The following is a 23,498-nucleotide window of genomic DNA, read 5'->3' as shown; positions in this document are numbered from 1 at the left end:
GCTCCCTACCGCTGAGTAAAATCCCTAGACTGAGCCTTCCTTTGTGATTGGGTGTGTGACTTCAGGTGAGGAAAAGTATGGCCAAGACTTTACATAACTAAGTACTGGAAGTAGTGTTGATTGTACATCATTTATGCAGCAGTGTGGTGTGTTTGGCTGCTCTTGTACACAATGGGCTGTGAAGAGCTCTGTTCCTGGTTTCCAGGGAGTCGGAGGTTCTCATTCGGTGACTTGCAATCACGGGCATGCAGTTAAACAGTGAGTGTAAAGGGAAGTCAGGACCCTTGCATCTTTTTTAAAACAGAAACCAGGCTTGTCTTTCTGCCACGGAGGAGAATGTGGGGACTGCAGGTGCTGGAGGTCAGAGTCGAGAGTGTAGTGCTGGAAAAGCACAGCAGGTCAGGCAGCATCTGAGGAGCAGGAGAATCAACGTTTCAGGCAAAAAGCCCTTTGTCAGGAATTGTCTTTCTGCCATGACAACTTTGAATGAAACGAGATTAAAAAATATTGATCATCCTGAAAGGAGTGAAGTCAGCCTGTCTGAATGAGCAATCTCTCCAGTGAAAGCAGAAGTGTTGAAATTGAAAAGGAAACCAAGCACAGATAACTGTAAACCAGTTAGCTTAATGTCTGTTGTCAGGGAAATATTAAATATGTTATCAAGGACGTTAAAGCAAAGCATTTAGAAGTGCATCATGTATTTAAACAAAGTCAGCTTGGCCTCATGAAGGGGATGGCAGGCCAGAAAAATGCAGTAGAATTCTTTGTGGTGATCAGATGCAGGCTAGATGAAAGGGAAGCAGTGGATGTAATATACTTGGATTTCTCAGAAGATGTTTGATAAGATACCATGTATTAGAAGAGCCCTTGGTTTTGGAGGTAATCTTTTAGCACCGATACAGGATTGACAAACTCAGGACAAAGATTTGGTATGCAGGCAGCTACAATACTGAGAGCAGTTTTGGATCCCTCATCTAGGGGAAGGTAGGCTTGCACTGGGAGCAGTCTGGAGAAGGTCAGCTTAACTGATAGTATAGAGGCACTGTCTAAAGAGGAGGGTTGAGTAGGTTGGCTCTGTACTCGAGATTAGAAGGATGAGAGGTGACCTTATTGGAACATACAGGATTCTTTGAGGTAAAAACAATGACTACAGATGCTGGAAACCAGATTCTGGATCAGAGTGGTGCTGGAAAAGCACAGCAGTTCAGGCAACATCCGAAGAGCAGTAAAATCGACATTTCAGGCAAAAGCCCTTCATCAGGAATAAAGGCAGAGAGCCTGAAGGGTGGAAAGATAAATGAGACGAGGGTGGGGGTGGGGAAAAAGTAGCATAAGTACTTTTGGGGGTGGGATGAAGGTGATAGGTCAGAGAGGAGGGCGGAGTGGATAGGTGGGAAGGGGGAATAGGCAGGTAGGACAAATAATGGGGGCAGTGCTGAGCTGGAAGTGTGGAACTAGGGTGAGGTGAGGGAAGGGGAAATGAGGAAGCTGTTGAAGTCCATATTGATGCCCTGGGGTTGAAGTGTTCCGAGGCGGAAGATGAGGCGTTCTTCCTCCAGGCGTCTGGTGGTGAGGGAGCGGCGGTGAAGGAGGCCCAGGACCTCCATGTCCTTGGCAGAGTGGGAGGGGGAGTTGAAATGTTGTTCCACGGGGCGGTGTGGTTGATTGGTGCGGGTGTCCCGGAGATGTTCCCTAAAGAGCTCTACTAGGAGCCGTCCAGTCTCCCCAATGTAGAGGAGACCACATCGGGAGCAACGGATACAACAAATGATATTGGTGGATGTGCAGGTGAAACTTTGATGGATGTGGAAAGGTCCTTTAGGGCCTTGGAGAGAGGTGAGGGAAGAGGTGTGGGCGCAGATGTTGCAATTCCTGCGGTGGCAGGAAAAGGTGCCAGGATGGAAGGGTGGGTTGTAGGGGGGCATGGACCTGACCAGGTAGTCACAGAGGGAACGGTCTTTGCGGAAGGCGGAAAGGGGTGGGGAGGGAAATATATCCCTGGTAGTGGGGTCTGTTTGGAGGTGGTGGAAATGTCTGGATGATTTGGTTTATGCGAATGTTGGTAGGGTGGAAGGTGAGCACCAGGGGCGTTCTGTCCTTGTTACGGTTGGAGGGGTGGGGTCTGAGGGCGGAGGTGCGGGATGTGGACGAGATGTGTTGGAGGGCATCTTTAACCACGTGGGAAGGGAAATTGCAGTCTCTAAAGGAGGATGCCATCTGGTGTGTTCTGTGGTAGAACTGGTCCTCCTGGGAGCAGATCCGTTGGAGGCGGAGGAATTGGGAATACAGGATGGCATTTCTGCAGGAGATAGGGTGAGAAGAGGTGTAATCCAGGTAGCTGTGGGAGTCAGTGGGTTTGTTTAAAAAAAATGTCAGTGTCAAGTCGGTCGTCATTAATGGAGATGGAGAGGTCCAGGAAGGGGAGGGAGGTGTCAGAGATGGTCCAGGTAAATTTAAGGTCAGGGTGGAATGTGTTGGTCAAGTTGGTGAATTGCTCAACCTCCTCATGGGAGCACAATGTAGTCATCAATGTAGCGGAGGAAGAGGTGGGGAGTGGTGCCGGTGTATTTACGGAAGATCGACTGTTCTACGTAGCCAACAAAGAGACAGGCATAGCTGGGGCCCATACGTGTGCCCATGGCTACCCCTTTGGTCTGGAGGAAGTGGGAGGATTCGAAGGAGAAATTGTTAAGGGTGAGGACCCGTTCTGCCAAATGAATGTGTGTCGGTGGAAGGGTACTGTCGGGGATGTCGGGAGAAGAAGAAACGGAGGGCTTGGAGGCCCTGGTCATGGTGATGGAGGTGTAGAGGGATTGGATATCCATGGTGAAGATGAGGCGTTGGGGGCTGGGGAAACGGAAGTCTTGGAGGAGGTGGAGGGCATGGGTGGTGTCTCGAGCGTATGTGGGGAGTTCCTGGACTAGGGGGGATAGGACAGTGTCGAGGTAGGTAGAGATGAGTTCAGTGGGGCAGGCTGAGACAATGGGTTGGCCAGGGTGGTGGAATTGACATGGCTGAGATGGGGTGTTTGCCCTTTGTGTGGAAGAGTCAGGGACCCAGAGGGGCATCATTGAAGACGGAGATGGGGAGGAATTTCTTCTCTGTCCAAGGGGAGTGAATCTATGGGGTTCCCTATTGCAGAGGGCTGTTGAGGCTGGGGCATTCAATGTATTCACGGCTGAGAGGGAGAGATAAAGAGACATGGTTAATCAGGAAGGGTTGGGGGAGTAGGTGCCCAGTAATGATCGGCTGGGGAAGGGAATAACTTTTTAAGGTAGGGGTATCTGTGACAAAATAGCTTGGTACTTGGATTTGTGCTGTTGACTAGCATGTGTCTAGCGATTTTGTGTTTTGTTTATTTTTGGTTATGACCTCAAATTTAATGAGAAGGTTAACGTTGGGAGTATATTTGATGTGGCCAGTGGGGTGGAGCTCTGGTGGTGCTTGCCAAGGTAGCCGTGGTTGTAACATTGAATGCCATGGCACCGCGGCAGATTGGGTTGAGGTCAGAGTTGAGTGTGGTGCTGGAAAAGCACAGCAGGTCAGGCAGCATCTGAGGGGCAGGAGAATCGACGTTTCGGGAATAGCCCTTCATCAGGATTGAGGCTTGTGGACTGAGGGGATGGAGAGATAAATGGAGGGGTGTGTGGCTGGGGGCGAGTATGTAATCGGTCCCAAAGGAGCCTTCCACATCCATCAGAGTTTCACCTGCACTTCCTCATGTCATTTACTGTATCCTTTGTTCCTGATGTGGTCTCCTCGACATTTGGGGGACAGGACACCTACTCTCAGAGTGCTTCACTTTCTCCTGGGTTGTAAATTATCCTGGAGTCAGGCAGCATCATCCTGGTGTTCCTTTATAGGCTGCAGACAGGTACACAGCAGTGTTCCCTAAGGTCCGTCTGAACACCACTGCCCCTTAGCTACTGGTAACAGTCTGGGTAAGCTGGAATTTGAGTTTGCAGATGGTATGGAAGATAAGCAAGCTAATTGTCATCGGCTTTCAGTGGGATGCAAACTGATGTGGTGAATGGTTATGAGCACAGAGGTATAAAACGGCACATTTCAGCCTGGTAGGTTGGGAGATGCATGATAAAAGGAACTGAGAAACTCAGGAGGAGAGCAGTCTTTAAAGTTGGCAGGACATGAGTCAAAAGATGCTGGAGATACTCGCTCAGTCTGGTAGCTCCTCTGCAGAGAAATACAGTTAATAGTTCCTGACAGGAGGTCATCAATCTGTAACAGTAACTCTGCGTTTCTCTCTGTGTGGTGACTTGGATATGAAGTGGTTTTCTCTCTGTCAAATGCATAAACGTTTGTTGCTATTATCGTAATGGTGCCCCAATAGGAATCGAAGAAGATTCTTTAGTCCATTTCTGACCTATTACTATCTGTATTCTCCTGTTCACTTGAGCCCTCCTTCAACACTTCACTGGTGTAAATGGCTTGTGGTGCTTTGTTTTAACATGCTGTCTGTCCCTTCTTCCAGTCCTATTCAAGCAGTGCTCATCTCCACCTACAGTTCCCTTCTGTCCCAAAATGAGCTGGTAACTTTCAAACGTTGGCCACTGCAGTGATGTCGTCATCATTTCACAGACACCCCGTGCTGTATAGGCTGTTCACACCCTCAAGAAGCTCACCCGCCTTCTGTGTGAGCGTATCTTCCCACCAAATCATGGAAAGCAGGGCCACTTCCAAAGATCCCATTGTTTTTACTCTGTTTCTTGTCTCAAAGTCCCTTTCAAGGAAGGGAAAGCAGATGAGTGCTTGGCTGTGGGGCAAATGACCTTTCTCTTTCAGAGAGCTAGCATGGCCAAGGAATCCTGAATGGCCTCCTCTTGCTGTGCAGAGGGATTGAGTGGCTGTTGCTGCAGTGGAGTAAGGATTTCCAGGGCTGGCTCACTGTTACAGTCAGCATATGTTTGCTGATTTACAGAGAGGTTAGCTCATAATTCTAATTTTAACAGCGCTTCAAGCAAGTGAGAGCTTGTGGATTTTATATGAAATGGAGAGATTTGGAAGGCTTATAATTGGTTCTCATGGCTAGCAATAGCCAAGTACAGAGTTGCAGATCACACGTTTGGTGGGGAGGAGGGGGGAATGTCTGTGTTTGGAAGAAGCTTGTACAGAAACTGCAATCATTTTGGCAAATAGCTATTACTGATTGCTGTAGTTTGACCTTTTGGGTGGTTGAAGGACATTAAATTCTTCCTGCCCCCTTGTGCATCATAGAAATAGCAGGTGGGTAGTCTGCAGCAGCATCTCCTGATCTTTATTAAAACCTCCCCTTGTTTAATCTGTCTTCCCACACCGTCGTCCTGCTTTCCCACTCTGTACTGGGCTGTGTTGAACCAATCAACGTGCAAACACACCTGGGAGGCTTTCCCAACCCTCCTGTCCGGGTCAGTCGCCATTTTCCCTTCCTTTCTTCCTGTCACTGAGAATGGTACGTTTGTCCAAAACAATCAGAGTCAGACCATTGAATGTTGGTTGCTGTTAATCTGTCAGCTCAGAACACCTGCCTGAGTCTCTCACATTTAGGATTGAACCTCCCTCCAGGGCTACAAGGGGGGCAAATCTAGACTGATTCATTGACCTGCTGAGATGCTGGGTGAGGACATTGGATGAGATCCAGCTGCCAAAAAACTGCTGGGCAGATCTCCCAATGTCCTGGTCAAATTGTCCCCAAAGCTGATCTGGTCACGTTGTTTTGTTGCTGGAAGGGGAAGCTTGCAGTGTGAGAACTGGCTGCTGTCTCTCTCTCTCATTAACCCCTCACTAAGTTACTCCGGTGTAAGGTCTTTGTGAATTTGAGAGCCAGGTACACAGCATAGAAACAGGCCCTTTGCCATACTGTGTCTCTCCTGACTAGATTACGTTAATTCCTTATTTTCCTGTTCTTGGTCTCTGGTCTTTCCGCTCCTGGTGTATTCAGTGCTTATCCAGGTGGTTCTGAAATGTTGCAAGAGTGCATCCCTCCCCCACACCATCAGGCTGCATGGTATTCATACCACCCTTCTCTTTATTTTCTCAGGTCTCCTCAAAACCGCTTGCTCCCCTCCTGAAGCTTAAGCCCTTTGGTCTTCGCATGGGGAAGAGATTCTCATGATCTACTGTCTATTCCTTTTGTAATTGAGTATACCTCAATCAGATTTTGTCCCTCAGCCTGTACTGCTCCAGCATGTCCTTGTCTCTCCTTGTTACAGAGACTTTTTCCATTCCCGGCAATATCTTGGTGAATATCCTCTGCACCCTCTCCAGTGCAGTCACCTCCTTCCTTGGAGTGTGAGAATGAATGCACAGAATGTAGAATTATGTGTTGTCCTTTTGAAGAGCTTGCCCTGTCTCGGTGTTTCCAGTTCAGCGTGCTGCTCAGCCACACCCCATCTTTTTAGTTTGTCATTGCTACTCCTGAGCGTTTCCCACCATCTGAAACTTGAGCACTCGTTGAAATCCTTGCTGCAGCTTTGCTCAAACGGTGTTGCAATCGTGAGAAAGTTCTCCGGGTTTGGAAATTGACGCAGTAGTCTCCGTTCGCCTTGACATTGCTTGAGCGTGCAGTTTTTGGGGCTTGCGGAAATGGGAACAGCCTCATCCATTCACCGGAAGTGGGCGTTGCTGTTTGGAGCCATTTATAATTATCATGGAGAAGGTGTTGAGCTAACTTCTGATAACGCAATCCTGGCTTTCACAATTCAGTCCTTTTGCAATAAAAGTAAGGAAGTGTTGTTATAATAACAGAAGGCATTCCTGAGACCATACCTTGAGCATTGTGTCCCATTTTGGTCTCTTTCCTTGAGTGATGTGGTGCTGGTTCAGAGGAGCTTCAACAGATTGATTCCAGGGATGAAAGGGCTCTCATACAAGGAGCAAACTAGGATTGTTGAGGTAGACATGGAACAGATGCTTTCGCCCCCCCCCCCCCCCCCCCTCCTTCTCGGACAGCCTCGAGCAAGAGGTTTTAGATATATAGTGAGAGGAGGTAGGTTCAAACCTGAGATGAGGTGGAACTGCTTCTGTCTGAAGATTTGTGAAGCTGTGGAACTCACTGTCCCAGAATGTTGTGGAGGCAGAGTCCATCAACAGATTCAAGAAAAAAAATCAATGTTTCTGATGAGAAGCAGAACAAAGGACTACAGGGAGCATGCAGCAGCTAGGTGTTAAGACCAGAATAAGATCAGCCATGATCATATTAAATAGCGGAGCAGGAGTAAAGAGCTGAATTGGCTCCTGCAGCTTCTAATTCCTATGTTCCTGTTGCACTGATCCACAATGTGCTCCGGGAGGGAATTTCAGGATTTTGACCCAGTGACACTGAAGGGATGGTGATATCTTTCCAAGTCAGGATGCTGGGGATTTTGCAGGGGAACTTGTGGGGGTGGTGGTGTTCCCATGTGTCTGCTGCCCCTTGTCCTTCTGGGTGGAAGTGGCCGTGGATTTGGAAGGCACTGTCTGAGGATCTTTGGTGAGTTTCTGCAGGGTATCTTGTAGATGGTACACACTGCTGTTACTGAGCGTCGGGGGGTGGAGGGAGGGGATGTTTGGGGAGTTTCTGCAGGGTATCTTGTTGGTGGTACACACTGCAGTTACTGAGCGTCAGGAGGGGAGTTACTGATTGCAGGATTCCTGACCTGCTCTTGAATGCACTATTTATATGGCCGAGTCTGTGGCCAGCCCAGTTGACTTTCTCCTCAGTGGTAACTCCCAGGATGATGTGATGAGGTCACAGTGCCCTGTGATCCCTGACAGTTGGTGAGGTCGTGGTGCCCAATGAGGTCACAGTGCCCTGTGATCCCTGACAGTTGGTGAGGTCGTGGTGCCCAGTGAGGTCACAGTGCCCTGTGATCCCTGACAGTTGGTGAGGTCGTGGTGCCCAATGAGGTCACAGTGCCCTGTGATCCCTGACAGTTGGTGAGGTCGTGGTGCCCAGTGAGGTCACAGTGCCCTGTGATCCCTGACAGTTGGTGAGGTCGTGGTGCCCAATGAGGTCACAGTGCCCTGTGATCCCTGACAGTTGGTGAGGTCGTGGTGCCCAGTGAGGTCACCGGTAACGCCATTACCTTGTGTGCTTGGCACTTGTGAACTGCGTTGAGGAGACTGATTGATTGTTTCACCTTCACGTAACCATGCCCAGGCACAAGGCAGTAAGCAGCTCTTTTCTTGAAGATGGGCATTTTCAACCCCCTAGCTCCAATGAAAAAACAAGTAGGTTCTTTAAAGTAGCATCAGTGTTTTCAGATCCATGTGTGCAATAGATTTATAACTGGCACTTCGGTGGAAACTGATTTCCAGGTAACACGCTTCAGGACAAATCATTTTGAACTGTCTTTTCCCCAGCATCTTGCAGCTACTGTGTACTGAGCAGAGCAGGAACTGAGGGCTAAATCCAAGAACAGGACTCTGTGGGATACCTATGTCATGTGTAAACTGAAAATGGCTCAAGGGAGTATGGAGGTGAACACATGGCTGAAGGAATAGTATAAAAAGGGGTTGGCCCTTTTTCTTCGGGGAGACATAAAAGGAATGTATGGATTGTAGAGGTCTACAGCACCGTCCATCGAGTCCACACCAGTCAAAAACAAATCCCCGAACTACACTCACCCCCTTTTCCAGTACTTGGCCTGTCTGCCTTGTATGGAGTAGCAAGCGCACATCTGAATCCTACTCCAACGTCCTGAGGGGTCTGTCCGTCTCCCACCCTGACACGGTGAGTTCCAGATATACAGAGGAACAGTGATTATCCAGCATTCCATTAACTGAATTTCTGATGATCCGAACCAGATCGCCAGGCCCCAGTGTGTGGCCAACTGTTATCCGGCATCAATTAACCCCCACCTGTGTCCTTCAGATCATTTGAGGATCCTGTGGACACACCTCTGGGGCTGGGGGTGGGTGGGAAATCAAATTCCTTAAATTCCCACCCCTCACCTTCAATCCAGGTGCCCCCACCAGTCACACCTCTCTCCGTCAAGGGGAGAGGTTTCTCCCTATTTCTGCTCATCCTAATTTTCTCCATCTCAACCATGTCCCCTGTCAACCTCCTTGGCTCAAAAGGAAAGCAACCAGAGTCTGTCCAATCTCTCTCCAGCCCCTGGGACAGCATCCTTCTCCACCCTCCCCAGTGCTAAAACTATCCCTCCATAATGTTATTTCCCAGAACTGCACAACATACTCCAGCTGTGACCGGAGCCATGTCTTGTACAGTCCCCCCCCCCCCTTTCGTGTGTTACAATGGGTAATGTTTGATCTGGACTTGGATGTAAGATGGAAACAAAATCTTAAGGTATGTCGTAAGGCATCCCTGAAGTTTGCAAACCCCAGAAGTAAAAATTCTCATTTCTTGGCTGAAAGTGTGTTTTGGAGTATTGGGAATGCAGTGGTTAACGATCCCCTATTAGAGTGACTCACTGTATGTTGGATTGTGTACCTGTCCTTTGACAGACTGAGACCGGAAATCACAGCGGGTGCCTGGCTCCCATCTGGGAGCCATACATGTAGAGTTTGCTCCCAGTCCTGGGCAAAGGTATTTGTTCAAAATTTGGTAGAAGATTTGTAGCTCGGGTGCTCGTTGTTGTGGTTCTGTTCGCCGAGCTGGGAATTTGTCTTACAAACGTTTCGTCCCCTGTCTAGGTGACATCCTCAGTGCTTGGGAGCCTCCTGTGAAGCGTTTCTGTGCTGTTTCCTCCGGCATTTATAGTGGCCTGTCTCTGCTGCTTCCGGTTGTCAGTTCGAGCTGTCCGCTGTAGTGGCCGGTATATTGGGTCCAGGTCGATGTGTTTGCTGATAGAGTCTGTGGAGGAGGAGTGCCATGCCTCTAGGAATTCCCTGGCTGTTCTCTGTTCTCTACAGAGAACAGCCAGGGAATTCCTAGAGGCATGGCACTCATCCACAGACTCTATCAACAAACACATTGACCTGGACCCAATATACCGGCCACTACAGCGGACAGCTCGAACTGACAACCGGAAGCAGCAGAGACAGGCCACTATAAATGCTGGAGGAAACAGCACAGAAGCGCTTCACCGGAGGCTCCCAAGCACTGAGGATGTCACCTAGACAGGGGACGAAACGTTTGTAAGACAAATTCCCAGCTCGGCGAACAGAACCACAACAAAGGTATTTGTTGCCCTGAATAAGACTGTTAGCCCTGGTTATAAATCTTATTAACTGCCTCCTGTTGCAGTTAACACGCTTCCTTACCTATGAACAAGGGTATATGCAGACCAACAATACTAAATCAGATGATCTAACCTCCTTTCCTATTAACATAAGATTGTGAATAATATAGTAACAAGCTCCTGTGAACAATTCACTACCCATCACAAGAAGGTAGCAATCGCTAGTCACTGAGATTGCTGTTATATGGTTAAAACGGCTATTTTTCAATCCACCATGTGATGCTAAGAACACAAGGTATAAAATATACTGCTTGCATGTAATGTTCAGAGAGTCATCGAGGGGTGTCACCACAAGAAGGTTAAGAGACTCCTTTTTATTGTCACCCAGAATCTCTCTCCGTCTGTTCAGTCATAACTTTGAACTGAAACTTGGTTGTCCTGAGTTAAGAGTCAACATCACAAGGAGGTTAAACACCACGAATGGTCATGGGAGTGCTGGGGTGAAAAAGAATCCAGGCAATACAGAGTTAAAGAGACACTCCCCTTGGGTGTTGTGATGTTATCGTAATACTGAATGTTTGTATTTAGCAATGAGCGAATCTACAGACAAACACCACCCTGTTTACACCATCCATAGCCCCTGTCAAAAACTCCCCATCAAAAGGCAGGGAATCTGAGAATCTCAGCCAGTCAGGCAGCGTCCGTGAGAATTGTACCAGGTCAGTGACTTTTCCTCGTATCTGAGAGAAGGTTGGAGGTGGGCAGAGGTATCTGAGCAGGAGGTGGTTGGGGTATGGACGAAGGAAGGTCTACCAAACAGTGGAGGATGGTAGTGATTGAATGGTGGAGTAAGTGACCAAGACTTGAAGTAATGGATCTGGGCCAAATAAAGCTACTGAGGAATGGGAGAGATACCTCCCAGCTGGTCTGTGAAATGGAGGGGGGAAGAAAGAGTAAATAAATGGGAAATGGGCCAGGAGCAGGCAGGTGGGACTAGTTTAGTTTGGGATTGTGGTTGGCATGGACTGGTTGGGCTGAAGGGTCTGTGTCCATGCTGTATAACTCTAAGATTTTGACTATAAACTCATTGTTCCAAAGATGCTTTAGATTTAATATTTTTTCAACTTAATGTTTCCACAATCTTTCAAACTTTGATTGTTTTCAGTTTTGCAGAGCTACCTGGGCTGGTTTATTTACTGTGGGCCATTTAAAAGGTGACAGTGGGCATTTTCTAAAACAGCCTCCCAGAGACAATATGAACAATGATAACTGGCAGCTGGGTTGTAGCTCTGTACTTGAACTGGGTAGAGAGTGTGCTGGGGTCTATGGGGGTGGGGTGGGGGGAGGTGGGGTAGTGGCAGCTAACAAAACCGGTGAGGAAGGGCTGAGCAGCTGATCTCTCCCATTTCGCCAAGAGCCTTCCTGTGAAACTGGTTTGTTCTTTGGGATGTGTGATTGGAGAACATTCTCGATTGGATTTCTTGAGTTTTGCATGTCTGCCAGCCTCCAGAGACAGCCATGATTACTCAGTGCGTGCCAGAGCATCGGCGTGGAAGAATTTGGGGCATTCTACACTTGTTTTTCTCTGACGGCTAGGGAAATGCATTATTTGTCCCTTTTACCTTGGAATGTGTTTTAGGGCCATTTGGAAGGAGTCTTACTTATACCTCTGTACATGTTTGTTAACCAATCATCTTACCATCATTGTACAAGGTTTGTCTTGGTAATGTGCCAGTACTTGTGTTTATGAGGAAACCTTGGTTGCTAGGTCCTGATGTAGAGAAAGTATTTCATTGGTCATTGTGTTCACTAGGAAACAATATTTATTGGATGTTGTGACCTGTGGAGCAGTGGGATGAGAACAATAGGGCCCTGTTCCAGCCTCTGATATAATGCAGTCACAAAGGGAGCTGTAAGGGTGTTGAATTCCACATTGAGTCTGGGAATCTGTAAAGTGCCCATGCGAGCAGGTGCAGGGCTGTTCCTCACGCTCAAAGTTTCCCCTTGGATTTTGGATCTTTATAAGTAGCTCTGTGCCTTAAGGAGGCATGGTCTCAATTGTGGGTTAGAACATTTCATTTGCTGTCATATTATTTCATTGTTTTAACCTCAGCAAGTACCTTTCCAAGCTGCCGTCAGTTCCACTAACCACTGGAATCCATGTTTTTCCAATCCTGTGTTTAATCCATTGGGATCTGTGTTTTTCCAGTCCTGTGTCCTTATGTTTGCAGACTGTACTGACAGCTGCCTTGGCCTTCAATTGATTTTTTTCCCCAAAACTCTTTCCCCCTCTCTTCCCTATCTCTCTGTCAGTTTCTTCCCTGTGCTCTAGTGCCAGAGTTGTCATGTTTGGCTGTGTCAGTGCAGAGAGCAGCAGGAAGCCATCTGTTCTGTGATGTCTATGGCAACTCTCTGTAAGACCTCTTCAACTGTCCTCCCCGCCCCGCCCCCATTAACCCTGTAATTTGGCTTGGTCTCTTCGGGTGCCTACGCATTTCCATTTGAAAGTGCGTATATCTGCTTTGATCAACCCTTTCGATAGTGCATTCCAGATCCGAACTGCCTGCTGCATTTCCAACCACGAAAAACTGCCCTTATGTTCTTTTCCAGCTGCCTTATATGATGTTCCCCTGCTATTTGGCCAAAAAGAATGATATCCCCCTTTTCTGTGAGGTCATCAAAGTCTTTGACCTTTTTTCCTTCGGGAGGAACGCGACAGTCTGTCTTATTGATCCACATAACTAAAGCATCTCTGCATCCAACTTTCCTGCACCCTCTTCTTCAAAGCCATTCTGTCCTTCTTCCTCCTGAGGACTTGGGGGGTGGGTGGGTGTAAGGGGGAGCTGCAGCTAAAGGGGACGGGAGGGCAGGGTGGTGAAGTGGGGAATAGGTGAACGCAGTTCGAGGGTACCACCTGGTTGATCAATGGGAGGGATGGATCCAGCTAGTGACAGGGAGGGGCTGGGATGGGAAGGGAGGTTATTTGAAATTAGTGAAAGTGGGTACTGCAGATGCTGGAAATTAGAGTGCTGCTGGAAAAGCACAGTAGGTCAGGCAGCGTCAGAGGAGCAGGAAAATCAATGTTTCAGGCAAAGGCCTTCATCAGGAATCATTTCTGACCGACAGGTCAACCCCCGAAACGTTGATTTTCCTGCTCCTCAGATGCTGCCTGACCTCCTGTGCTTTTCCAGCATTACTTTAATCTTGGCGATCTCCAGTGTTGAGTCCTTCAGGCTGTAGGCTGTCCAGGTGGAAGATATGGTGTTCCTCCAACTTGTGGTCTGATTTGTTGTGATAATGGAGGAGGCCATGTTGGAAAGGGAATGGGATGGGGAATTAAAGTGGCGGTGACTGAGAGGTCTGGTTGGTCCCTATGGGCCCACAGATGCTTGGTGAGCCATTTCCGAAGTTTATAGTAAACGTCCATCCGGAGAGTGTCACCGGAGATGGAAATGGGGGAGGTGAAGAAAAGTGGATGGAAGTGTCAGAGATGGACCGCGTGAGTTTGAGGGCGGGGTGTGATTTGTGGGTGAAGTCAATGAACCGCTCCGTTTCAGCCTGGTTGCAGGACGCTGCACCGATGCAGTCATCGATGGAAGAGTTAGGGGACAGTGCCTGTTTACGTACTATAGAGGGACTGTTCGACATAACCACCAAAGGCAGGCATAGCTAGGGCCCATCTGAGTGCCCATGGCAACCCCCTGGATTTGGAGGAAATAGAATTGAAGGCAAGGTTGATGAGGGTGAGCAGCAGTTTGGTGAGGTGAAGGAGGGTACTGATGGAGGGGGACCTGCTGGGTCTGTTGGAGAGGAAGAAGCGAAGGGCCTGGAGACCATCCTCATGGGGTATGGAAGTGTATAAGGACTGCACACCCACAGTGAAGAGAAAGTACTGAGGGCAGGGGAACTGGAAGTTAACTGAAGAGATGGAGGGCATGGTTGTTGTCACGGATGTAGGTAGGAAGTGCCTAAACCAAGCAGGAAGGGGGATGGAGTCGAGGTTGGGCGAGGTGAGTTCAGTGGGGCAGGAGTGTGCGGAGGTGATGGGGTCAGCCAGGGTAGTTGGGCTTGTGGACCTTGAGCAGGTAGAACCAGGCAGTGCCAGGCTGGGGACGCCGAGGGCACGGACAGTGTGAGTCACCATAGGGTCAGGGGCAAGGGGGAAGTAGGACGTGGTGTCGGAGAGTTGGCTTTTGGCCACCCCGACACAGGTCCGTTCTCCAGACTATGACTGACTGCCACGCCATTGTCAGCGGGTTTGATGGTGAACCAGGGATTGGCATGGAGAGGTTGGCGGGGGTGAGGTTGGATGGAGAAGTTGAGGTGGCCAATGTCACATCAGCAGGCAATAATGAAGAGGTCTTGGGCGGGTTAAGGATGAGCCAGAGCTGCTTATAAAATGTATTTCTGGTACCCCATGCCACTGTTTATAAAACTCCATGTACCTGATGTCACCTTAAGCAATTTCTGAGTCTACTGTGATATATGTCAGAAGCTGAGAATCCTGCAGTGGCTGACCCTGAAAGCTTGGCCCACGATTAACAAAGGTGTAGAAGTCCGGGCTGGGATGGAATCCGCTCTATTTGCTCAACAACAAGAAGTTTGATAGCCTCCAAAACAATCAACCCATTTTACCACCTTCAGCATCTACTCCCTCCTCCACTGAAACTCTCACTGACAAGATACCCTGCAGAAACTCACCAAAGGCCCTCAGGCAGCACCTTCCAAACCCAAGGCCACTTCCATCCAGAAGGACAAGGGGCAGCAGGTCCATGGGAACCCCACCCCCTGCAAGTTCCCCTCCGAGCCCCTCCCCATCCCGACTTGGAAATATATCGGCCGTTCCTTCAGTGTGGCTGGGTCCCAATCCTGGAATTCCCTCCCTAAGGGACATTGTGGGTCTACCCACAGCACATGGACTGCAGCGGTTCAAGAAGGCAGCTCACCCCCACCTTCTCAAGGGGGGGGCAACTAGGGACAGGGGCAGGAAATGCAGCTCACCCCCACCTTCTCAAGGGGGGACAACTAGGGACAGGGGCAGTAGATGCAGCTCACCCCCACCTTCTCAAGGGGGGACAACTAGGGACAGGGGCAGGAAATGCAGCTCACCCCCACCTTCTCAAGGGGGGGGCAACTAGGGACAGGGGCAGTAGATGCAGCTCACCCCCATTTTCTCAAGGTGGGGGGCCACTAGGGACAGGGCACGTAAATGCTCAGCCCAGCCAGCAACACCCACATCCTGTGAGTGAATAAAATAAAAACTGCAGAATGTCTGTCTGCATCTTTCTGGCCCTTGTGTGAGGCAGGTGCAGATATGCTTTCCAGCAGCAGTTTGGGTGAGGAGCAGTCAACCTTGGTCACCTCGTGCCCTTTAAATAGCTGAGCCAAGATCATCTCCACATCTACCATCTCCATCTCTGAGCTGGTTTCAAGCCATTCCCACCCACCACAGCCCGACAGTCAGATTTGCTTCTCCATGCTGCTGGTTGGAGGCCCAATCAGTTGGGATTCTGATATCTTGTACAGCCAATAACTGCCTTTGCTTCAGAGGGGTGTCCGTTTACTAGACAGCCCGTCAACTCCTGCTCACAAGTACATATTTAAAGCTGCTACTGCCTCTTTACATGTTGCTCATTTCCTGGTCACCACCACTCATGAGAAGACAAATTCATTTCCAATATTGCCTCCCCTGGATGTCTCCATTTACTAATTGCAAAGATCTGGCCTCTGGTGCCTGGTTGCTGAGCAGTTTTCTGCGGTTTGAGTTTTCTTGTTGCTTTTTTTAGGGTCAGGGCTCAAGATGTTGGTGGTTTTTCTGTTCCGGGACTCTAACTGGCTCACTGAGTGTGTGACAGAGAGAGAGAGGGAAGTGAAAATAGCGTGTCTGTGAGGCACAGAGCAAAAACTGACTTGTCCGTCTTCCCTCCCTCCCTTCCACAGTCGGCAAGGTTGGTGTCAGCTGCTCAGAGGGATGTTGGTGACGACATTTGGGCAATAATTTTGCAAGCATTTCCCCCCCTCTGCTGAAAGAGGATGTGTGGTGGTGAGTTCAGTTACTGTGGTAAGGCTGGAGTGATGGTCACACGGGAGCTATTGGGGAGGGTCTCCAATCACGCAGACCCCTGCTTTGAATCATAGTCTGATTCTGCAGCTGCTGCTTGCTGTGCTTCAGGTATCTTCCTCCCCCGCGCCTCCCCCCTCACCCGCTGCACTCGAACTTGACGATCTGAACGAATTGAACAAAAATCTCAGCAATAAAAAGTGCTAATGATTGAACCAGATCTTGTTTAATTTCATTTCTGGGAGGAGATTGCCACCTCAGTGACGTTCCTGCTCCCATCCAGCAGCACACCCTGATCTGATCGCAACGTTGGAGATGCCGCATCACGATTAGACAGAAATTTCTGGCGAATCTGTGAAAAAGGAACGTTGGTGCTGGGTCTGAAATTTTAAAAAACCATCCCAATTCGTTATTTCCCAAAGTGCTTTGCAGCATGCTTCATTTTAACTTGCTGACAGGGTGGGTGAGGGTGTTGCTACCTGAGCCCAGCAATCATTGCCCATCCCCTTTCCAGAGATGGTGAGCCATATTTGTTGGGGAATAGGTTACGCCTTGTCCTTCTAGATGGAAGTGGTTGGTGCTGTCTGAGGAGCCTTGGTGAATTTCTGCAGCGCATACAGAGCATCGGTGGCGGAGGGAGTGGATGTGGTGCCAATCCAGCGCGGGCTGCTTTGTCCTGAGTGATGTCAAGTTTCTGGAGTATTGTTGGAGCTGTCCCCCTCCCGGGCAAGTGGGGAGTATTCCATCACCCTCCTGACTTGTGCTTTATAGACTCTGGGGAGTTACTCGCTACAGGATTCACAGCCTCTGACCTGTTCTGGTAGCCATGGTATTTTGGCTTACTCGGTTTCTGGTGAATGGTTATGCCCCCCCTCAGGGTGGTACTAGTGGGAGATTCCATGGTGGTCACACATTGAAAGTCTAAGGACAGTGGTTAGATTACCGCTTGGAGACCATCACAGTTTGGATGTTGTCCCTTGCTGCATATTGAAGCTGAACATTGTACAATAGTCAATAAACAGCCCCACTACTGCCCCCAGGAGGGTGGGGTGGAAGGTTACTGATACAGTTGCTGTAGATGGCTGCATCTACAACCATATCCAGAGGAAGTGCTTTTGTGGTGCAGTGGTAGTGACCTTTCCTCTGGGCCAGGGGGGAGGGGTTCCAAGTCCCATGTGCTGCATGGTGTGTGATTACACCTCCTGAACAAGTTGAAGAAGACTATCTTCCCTGGGAAACGGCAGTGTGGACTTGCTGGAGCTTTGCTCGGTAACGTCCACTAACCCAGCCTGTCTGCTCCATGTAAGGTCGAATCCCCTTACCTGTTGCTCGGGCTGCTTCTCACCATACTCTGTTGAATGCTGCATCGGTGTCACAGGCCTTCGAGTTGAGCAGCACCTCTGTGTTGGTGAACTGGGCCGTACCTGGAGTTGACAGTGTGGTGCTGGGAAAAGCACAGCAGGTCAGGCAGCATCCGAAGAGCAGGAGAATTGATGGTTCGGGTATAAGCCCTTCTTCAGGAATGAGGCTTATGCCTGAAACATTGATTCTCCTCCTTCCCAGATGTGCTGTGCTTTTCCAGCACCACGCTCTCGACTCTGATCTCCAGCACCTGTAGTCCTCACTTTCTCCTAGACACATGGAGGAGTGTTTTAAGCTGTTAGCTTTTATCATTGTTAACCTGAATGGAAGCCAAACACACTCTTGGGTCATAATCTAACGGAGTAGTAGCAGTACATGTTCAAGGGGCTGAATGTTCAGCTCCTGTCTCTGATGATGTATTCCTGCTGCCTTTTGACTGGGTGGCTGGGAGCCTACAATCTGACAGCCACGCTCAGACAACAGCTCACCAGGACAAAAGACCCGATACCCAGCATGTGCAAGACTAATGTCATTTCCAGGTTTCCGTGCAGAGACTGCACAAAACACTGTCTGGGGCAAACAGGCAGACGACGAGCAATCCGCATCCACGAACACCAACTCACCAGGAAACGCCGCGACCAGCTGGCCTGAGTAGTCAAGCGCACACAGATGGCAGTGTCCACAAATTCAACTGGGACATCACAACAATCATGGGACAAGTAAAACCGAGAATTCCTAGGAGCATAGCACTCATCCACGGACCCCATCAACGTAGACCTAGATCCAATATACCGGCCAGTACAACAAACAAGTGGAAACAACAGGAACAGAACCAAATAAATTCCAAACGATACAGTACAGCAGCGTTTTGCAGGTAGCTCCAAAGCACTGACTGTCACCTAGACAGGACAAAATGTCTGCAAATCCGCTTCCCAGCTCAGCAAACATACCAACAACCAGCACTGCAGCTACAAATCTTTCCACAAACAATGATCTCCTGGTGTTCATTAAGATGATTAGACTGGAGTCCTATTTGAGTTGTTTTGATCACCCTCTGTCCCAAGGAGTATTTTTCATTGCCTGTCATAAATGTGCCAGTCTTGCCCTGTTCCCTTCTGGGCATATTGCAAATGATTGCTACAGATTTACTCCAACCTGTTGCATGTCTGCTCAGTTATTTTGCGTGTTTGAGGTGGTTTGGAGCCAGTGTTTCTGAAGGAATAGCTTAGTCAGTTGTGACGCACCGATAGTGACCTATCAGGTGGCTGGCTGTATTAGTCAAACAGTTTAGATTGGTGCCACACCCATTCTCAGGATAACTCGCTGATGCAGTCCTGTGCAGGTGACCTTTGCTCCCTGCCCTCCGTGGCTCCGGTGCTGTTTTAACGTAGCCTTTCGAAGCTTCCTGTTGAGTAACTGGCTTCACCTTGGTTTGAGATTGTGACGGGCTGCTGTCTTTCTGGAGCCAGGCAGCTCCCTTGTGTCTCAGACTGCCTGTTAGGTGAGTGAAGATGTTTCTGCTACACTCTCCCACACAGACCACTTCTTTTTAAAAAAAAAGGAATCAGGAACCGACTGTACAGTTGCCCTGTTCCTTAGGATCATAGCTGATCCACTGTCCACATTTCCACCCAATTTCCCCCATCTCACGAATTCCTGGTGCTCAGATCTATCAGCCTTGAGTTCAAATATAACCAATCACGTGAGCTCCCACAACCAGTTTCCCACAGTTTATAACACTCTCTAGGTGAAAGACTTCTCAGCTCAGAGCTAAATGGTCCATCCTTTTTCTTCCCAAGACAGTGTCTGGATTCTCCACTGATGGGATCAGCAGCAGCTCAGTACCTCCCTTGTTTAACCCCTGTGTGCCTGAGCGTTTCAGTGCCCTAGTTTGTGTGAAAAATGTTGCCCCTCTGGACTCTTCTGTATCTCTCCCCTCTCACCTTAAACCCAAGCCCTCTAGTTTTAGACTCCCCTATCCTGGGGAAACGCTGTTTCCCACCTTCCTTATCTATGTTCCTCACAATTTTATAGACCTCTAGGCCAGACCCCACACAACATTCTTAAGCAGGTAGCCCAGACCATAACTTTGCAATTTGTTTTGGTAAATGTACAGTGGAAATTACCCGGATTAAGTTCGTGAGGTTAACTACCAGGTTTAAAAGCGGTCAAAAAATTTATTCTGAAAATTACCCAATGAAACACGAAGAACAGAATAAAGAACCCCGACAGAGCTCAGTCTGTGCAAACTAGACTCTATTATGCTGTTTTGAATATACACAACAGTCCCAATAAGCAAATCCCCTTTAAGACACAGTATCAGTGGAACACGCTTACAGGTTGAAGTTGACGGGCAGAAAGAGAGTGAGTGAGTTTCCACACAGCTTACTGTTGAACTCCCAACCAGTTCTGGACTGAACTAAAACTGCTCCGCTCAGTTAGAGAGCTGACCACGCCCCTTTCATTATACAGATCACTTCTAAAACATGACCCCTTTGGCCTGAGGACTCATCTGTTTACATAGAAACAAAAGGCCCCTCAAAATCCTCTTCATTTCTATACCAAACCACTCTGATCGGAGCCCAGCCTGGTTTATTACCCCTCTGGAAAAAAATCAAGGACAGAGTCTCCTTGAGCCAAGGAACAACTTTTAGTAAAAAAAAGGACTAGCTTTGTGATCCCTCAGTCTCCTACATTCCAGGGAAAAACGTCCAGCCTCTCCTTATAATTCAAAACCTTCCAGTCCAAGTAGCATCTGAGTAAATCTTTCCTGCATTCTTTCTGGTTTAATAATAATCTTTCTATAGGAGGGTGACCAGAGCTGCACGCTGTGTTCCCAATGTGGCCTCACCCATGTCTTGTACAGCTGCAACATGACATTCCACCTCCCGTACTCAATGCTGTGACCGATGAAAGCAAGTGTTCAGAAAGCAGCCTTCACTGCTCTGCCTACCTGTGGCTCCATTTACAAGGAGCTGTGAACCTGTACTCTGAGATCTCCTCTTTGTTCTCGAACACTCCCCAGGGCCCTATCATTGACCTAAATTAATCTCCATCTGCTTTTCCTCGGCCCACTGGGTCAGTTAATGCACTGACTTCCTGCGTGCGTCTTGCGTTGGTGAGTTGAGGCAGGGTGATGGTGTGTTGTTGCTTTATTACTCTGTCAAGGCACTGCTCCAGTTGCTGGCTGTGGATTGCTGTTCCACTCAGACTGAAAGCTAGGTTGGGCGAGTTGCTGTGCTGCAATGTATCTGCAGTATTCCCAGGAGACTGGGTGCAGTAAGGGTTAGCCTGTACATGCTGTCAGCTGCTCCTCTGCTCCCTGAGAAAGTGAGACTGTGAGTGTCTGTGTCTGTGTATATATGCATGCAAGTGGATGGGAGCAGGGTTTGGACGTACCGATTCAGTGCACGGAGTGATGCCTCCAGGCAGGAGGAGGGCCAAGAGGGATGCAGTTTGATGTGGAGGTGCCAATATTGGCCAGGGGTGGACCAAAGTTTAAAAATCACACAATGGCAGGTGATAGTCCAAAAGATTTATTTAGGACTGCAAGCTTTCAGAACACCATTCCATTGTCAGGCAGCTCTCTCCCTGAGGCAGGAGCAGCGCTCCATATAAACCTGTTGGACTGTAGCCTGGCGTTGTGGGCTGCAGTTTGCTCAGGGCTAGTGCTGAGTTTGAGTGGGAACTTCAGGCCCTGTGTAGTTGGGCAATTAGGGGCAGGCTGTAATCATTGGGGGTCAGGGGGGGTGACACAGGAGGTGCCACAAGGAGTTTGGTTTACCTGATCATTTGCTCACTTCCCCTGTCTCGCTCTCTCTCCCTCTCTCTCTCTCTCTCTGTTCCCCCACCTTCCTCCTTCTGCTCCCCCCCCCCCAGAGGATACGAAGATGAGCAGCTCGGAGGAAGTGTCGTGGATCTCCTGGTTCTGCGGACTGCGAGGCAATGAGTTCTTCTGTGAGGTGGGTTTCTGAGTGCGGCCTGGGTTAGTGGGTGCTGTGCAGTAAACCCCTGGTATCCTGAGGCCAGGTAGCTGCAGCTTCATTCTCACGGAGACTGAGCTCCGCTCACCCATATATGTTCATCTACACCGCAGGCTCAGCCCGTTCCACTCCACCTCTCTCTCCTCCCCTCCCCTCCCCTCCCCTCCCCTCCCCTTGTTGGGAAGGAAGAGACCGGGCTCTTGTTGCAGGAGCGGGACAGAGGCAAGAGGATCACATTTCCAAGTGGGGGTTGGGGGAGGGTATGGACTTGCCTCAGTTGGCTGGCAGGATAATTCTGGTCAAGGTGTTGCTGTGGTGACCTCACAGTGGTTGTCTTTTTAAAAATTCATCTCCAATCGGCGCACTGCCCAGCTACACTCGACTCCTTGACACTGACTCATGGTATCATCACTGGACTGTTATCCCAGGGATCCATGGTGACTTAAAATCCCTACAGTGTCCTTGGGCCCAACAAGCCCACAATGACCCTCCGAAGAGTAACCCACCCAGACTGACTCCCCTACCCCTGACTGATGCACCTAAGCTACACATCTCTGGGCACAATTTCCCATGGCCAATCCACCCTAACCTGCACATCCCTGGGCACTATGGGACAATTTCCCCACGGCCAATCCACCCTAACCTGCACATCCCTGGGCACTATGGGACAATTTCCCATGGCCAATCCACCCTAACCTGCACATCCTCGGGCACTATGGGACAATTTCCCCATGGCCAATCCACCCTAACCTGCACATCCTCGGGCACTATGGGACAATTTCCCCATGGCCAATCCACCCTAACCTGCACATCCTCGGGCACTATGGGACAATTTCCCCATGGCCAATCCACCCTAACCTACACATCCCTGGGCACTATGGGACAATTTCCCATGGCCAATCCACCCTAACCTGCACATCCTCGGGCACTATGGGACAATTTCCCCATGGCCAATCCACCCTAACCTGCACATCCTCGGGCACTATGGGACAATTTCCCCTGGCCAATCCACCCTAACCTACACATCCCTGGACACTATGGGACAATTTCCCATGGCCAATCCACCCTAACCTGCACATCCCTGGGCACTATGGGACAATTTCCCATGGCCAATCCACCCTAACCTACACATCCTCGGGCACTATGGGACAATTTCCCATGGCCAATCCACCCTAACCTGCACATCTTTGGACTGTGGGAGGAAACTGCAGCGCCTGGAGGAAACCCACACAGACACGGGGAGAATGTGCAAACTTCACACAGACAGTCTGCTCGAAGTTGGAATCGAACCCAGGTCCCTGGCGCCATGAGGCAGCTGTGCTAACCCCTGAGCCACCGTGCCAGTGTGATGTTGTGAGGACCTGGGTTTGAATCTGACCATGGCAGATGGTGGAATTGGAGTTGAGAATCGAACTATGATGATGAAATGGAGGAGAAGAATGGTTCCCTCCTGTCCTTGAGGGAAGGAAACTGCTGACTTTACCCGATCTGGCCGACATGTGACTCCAGACGCACATCAATGTGGTTGATCTTTACTGCTCTCTGGGCCATTGGGGGTGGCCAGTTCCTGGTCTAGAGAGAGAGACGCCAACGTCCCACGAATGGATGTAAAGAAAGAAGTGGAGCATCCAGCAAGGATGGTTGCAGATGGGTCATGAGATTGGCTGGTGAGCAGCATCCTTTGGGCAATGTAAATTGGTACAAAGTGCATCAACTTCACTAGCCTCACGACACAGCTGGTCGTTCCTCAAACATCCAATCAAATTTGAGAGGTAGGACTTGCTGCTAACAAAGCCATGCAGCCTCTCCCTGATCAAACCGTCACACTCAAAAGTGTAAGTTAATTCTCTCCTCCCAAAATTATCAACGTTCCTGAAGAATGGAACCAAATTTGCCATCCTCCAGTCCTCTGGCACCTCCCCTGTGGTCAGACGGGAGTTAAAAATTTGGGTCACAGCCCCTCTGATTTCCTCC

The 23,498-nt window shown here is 49.3% G+C and overlaps 1 protein-coding gene across 3 annotated transcripts in view; it reads left to right on the top strand.

Moving 5' to 3' along the window:
• Positions 1 to 23,498, top strand: part of csnk2b (casein kinase 2, beta polypeptide) — a 42,942-nt gene that overhangs the window by 4,238 nt on the left and 15,206 nt on the right. For all 3 annotated transcript variants that reach the window (XM_072549881.1, XM_072549880.1, XM_072549882.1), the window contains exon 2: positions 21,421 to 21,503. In XM_072549881.1, the coding sequence (XP_072405982.1) occupies positions 21,432 to 21,503 (72 nt within the window). In that variant the 5' untranslated portion in view covers positions 21,421 to 21,431. The remainder of the gene's footprint in view (positions 1 to 21,420; positions 21,504 to 23,498) is intronic.

The sequence above is a fragment of the Chiloscyllium punctatum genome, chromosome 30, assembly GCF_047496795.1.
Source record: "Chiloscyllium punctatum isolate Juve2018m chromosome 30, sChiPun1.3, whole genome shotgun sequence".
Classification (NCBI taxonomy): domain Eukaryota; kingdom Metazoa; phylum Chordata; class Chondrichthyes; order Orectolobiformes; family Hemiscylliidae; genus Chiloscyllium; species Chiloscyllium punctatum.
This window is presented reverse-complemented; position numbering and strand designations above follow the sequence as displayed.